The sequence below is a fragment of the Sphaeroforma arctica genome (assembly GCF_001186125.1).
Source record: "Sphaeroforma arctica JP610 unplaced genomic scaffold supercont1.76, whole genome shotgun sequence".
Classification (NCBI taxonomy): Eukaryota; class Ichthyosporea; order Ichthyophonida; genus Sphaeroforma; species Sphaeroforma arctica.
In genome coordinates this window covers 1-2,917 of record NW_014040482.1, presented here as the reverse complement: position 1 = coordinate 2,917, position 2,917 = coordinate 1, and the positions used below count along the sequence as shown (strand labels likewise).

The 2,917-nt window shown below is 39.1% G+C and overlaps 1 protein-coding gene across 1 annotated transcript; it reads right to left on the bottom strand.

Annotated features, from left to right (window-relative positions):
* Positions 1 to 940: 940 nt before the first annotated feature.
* Positions 941 to 2,592, bottom strand: SARC_01807 (hypothetical protein). Its single transcript, XM_014304433.1, has 2 exons — positions 1,561 to 2,592; positions 941 to 1,370 (listed from the first exon to the last, which is right to left on the bottom strand). The coding sequence occupies exons 1-2, from the start codon at positions 2,488 to 2,490 to the stop codon at positions 1,197 to 1,199; spliced, it is 1,104 nt and encodes a 367-aa protein (XP_014159908.1). The 5' UTR covers positions 2,491 to 2,592; the 3' UTR covers positions 941 to 1,196.
* Positions 2,593 to 2,917: the final 325 nt, after the last annotated feature.

Below are 2,917 nucleotides of genomic sequence, written 5' to 3'. Positions count from 1 at the left end.
CTATATACATATACTCATATACACATATACACATCATACACATACACACATACACACATATATACATATACGCATATACACATACACACATACACACATACACACATATACACATAAATAGATATACACATATACAGCATATAAACATACAAACATACACACATATACACATATACACACATACATATACATATACACACATACATATACACACATACATAAACACACATACATGTAAACATATACATGTACACATTTACATGTACACACGTATACACATACACACACATACATGTACACATATACACTTATACACAACACACATACACAGTACACATACACAACACACATACACACATACATATACACATATACACATACAAACATACACGTATATACTTATATACTTATACATATATACATACATACATACACACATATATACACCCATACACATATACATATATACATATATATGTACATACACATACGTATATTCATACATATACATATACATGTACATGTACTATTATTTAGTAGTGTGTATGTGTGTGTGTGTGTGTGTGTGTGTATTCTATATCTAGATCTAGATTTATGTCATTGTCTATATCTATGTCGATGTCTATATCAATATCAATATCAATACCAATACCAATACCAATATCAAAATCGATATCAATATCAATATCAAGACCAAGACCAAGATCAAGACCAAGACCAAGACCAAGACCAAGACCAATACCAATACCAATACCAATACCAATACCAATATCAATATCAATATCAACATCAACATCAACATCAATATCAACATATATTATATCCATATACCTCTATTTTAATCTCCACATCTATGTATTGATACGTGTGGGGCATTTGAAAAACATCTACTACCGCGTTGCCATGAAGCAGTTGAATTAATAAAAACAAATTTGACTATCCCTGTACAAATTACCCGATGAAGCTTTTTTATTAAGATCATTGGTGGACACCCGAGTACATACTGTTGACCCTGATGTACGCGAGATTGCTATACAGTACGTACAACATATTTCTCTAGTTAAATTCAATTTTCTATCGCGACAGTAGACCTTTCCAGATAGGGTTTGTGATTGAATCGGACACCACGAAAGACACTTCGAATGTGCTTTCTTACAACACAGCCAAAAAGGATGAACGACGAATTACACAATGTCTCAAGCAGAGTTGTCCTCCCTTCCATCGTCATTGTCCGGCATATCTTTCTCTACAAACTCATCAAGCGCATAATAACAGAAGGCATACTGCGACAGACTCTGCACCATCATCTGCCGTTGTCTGCGCAGGTCCAATATAACCCGCGGAAAATCAACGAAGCCATTCTTTGGGTCCTGAATGCGGTATTAGCGTGAAAGATGTGAGTGAATTCTCTTAAGTTTCATTGCAGAAGAATCAATGCGTGCTCGATTTTGTCAAACGATCCAATCAAAGAAGAAATTAAACAGTCCAGGAATGGAAGTACGATGCATCGGCGCTCGTTTTCAATGGAATGGACAACGTGAACTCATTTCAGGTACTTACCAATACGGCCTTGATTGCTGTGTCAATAGCCACCATGGTACCAGTTCTACCGACCCCCGCACTACAATGCACTACAATCGGTCCAGCACCTGCTTGTGCTTCTTGGCGCTCATTGATAGCCCCAAGCATCTCAATCACGCCATTGGGCGATGAGGGCACCCCATGATCTGGCCATGCCTTGTAATAGTACTGCACTATCGTTCGAGTCTCCTCTTGCTCATCGTCTACCGGCATCTCATCGGAACTTCTCTCCAGGCTCTCTTCGGACACAGACTTAGTAACTGCCCTATCGCGGAATGCTTTGACCGTCGGAGAAGTGGTCAGGGAATTTTCGTGAAACACTTTGACCTTGGGGGAGGTTGCTTGTGATGTATTTGAGGGTGATTTCGTTTTGCAGTCACGTGGCGTGGTATCAGCTTTTTGCATCGAGTTTGGCTTAGGTGGTGATGGTAGTGCACACGGCCTTTTTGGAGACTCTTTTGCGTTGGGTTTGCAAGCTTTTTTAGTCAGCGTCATCGTCCTTTCAAGGAACGACCCGCAATCGCTGTCAATTTCGTCTATTGTTTCCACCCTGATATCATCGTACTGCTTAGAGTTCTCGACATTGGGCCAATACTGGTCACATTTGAGCCGTCCATTCTCAATGAGTTTAGTGGTCATAACGACCGATATACTATTTTGTTCCCACACCATCTCCCAAAAGTCATTTGCGGTGTTCGCGAGCGGTCCTTGGGCAGCGATGAATTGGTTTTTCTTGTTGTATCCATGTATATAATTGGCGTTGATGTAATCGTTCTTTGCATTTTCAAGTTTTACACGACTATGTTCTAGAGGCAATATATTGCTGTACCTATTCTTATCTTTGTTCTGAGGGTCTTTTGCGCTCGTCTGGTCAGTGCTGAGCAATTGTTCTTGTTCACATATCCACATAAATTCGTTCTGAAAGCCGTCTGTGTCATCCAACTTATTGACATAATCCTTCAAATGGCTATGGTGTATCGAAGTGAGACTCTGATAGATCTCTACTGAATCTGCGGAAGTTGGAAAGCAGGCGCCAGTGGGAGGAATAAAATTTTGGATTTTAAATTCCTAATCTTACGATGCTTAGTGTTTTACTACTGAGCAGTACAATCATCATAGGATTCGTCAGGCAGCACATGTGCACAATGGGCGACAACGTATGAAACACGGGCGTCACAAACGACAAGATATATGTTTAGTGTCGCAAACATCACTTCAACAGAATCATCGAATATAAACTTTCAAACGCTATGTTGAATGTGACAAGAAACGATTTCATTACTAATTGCAACCGTTAGAATATTTATGTGCATGAATATGCAAATTATATATATAT

Excerpts from the sequence above, each read along its gene's own strand:
- SARC_01807 (XM_014304433.1), bottom strand. The coding sequence starts at position 2,490 with ATGTGGATATGTGAACAAGAACAATTGCTCAGCACTGACCAGACGAGC. Across the intron at positions 1,371-1,560 it reads CAGCAATCAAGGCCGTATTG|GACCCAAAGAATGGCTTCGT; the intron begins GTAAGTACCTGA and ends TACCGCATTCAG.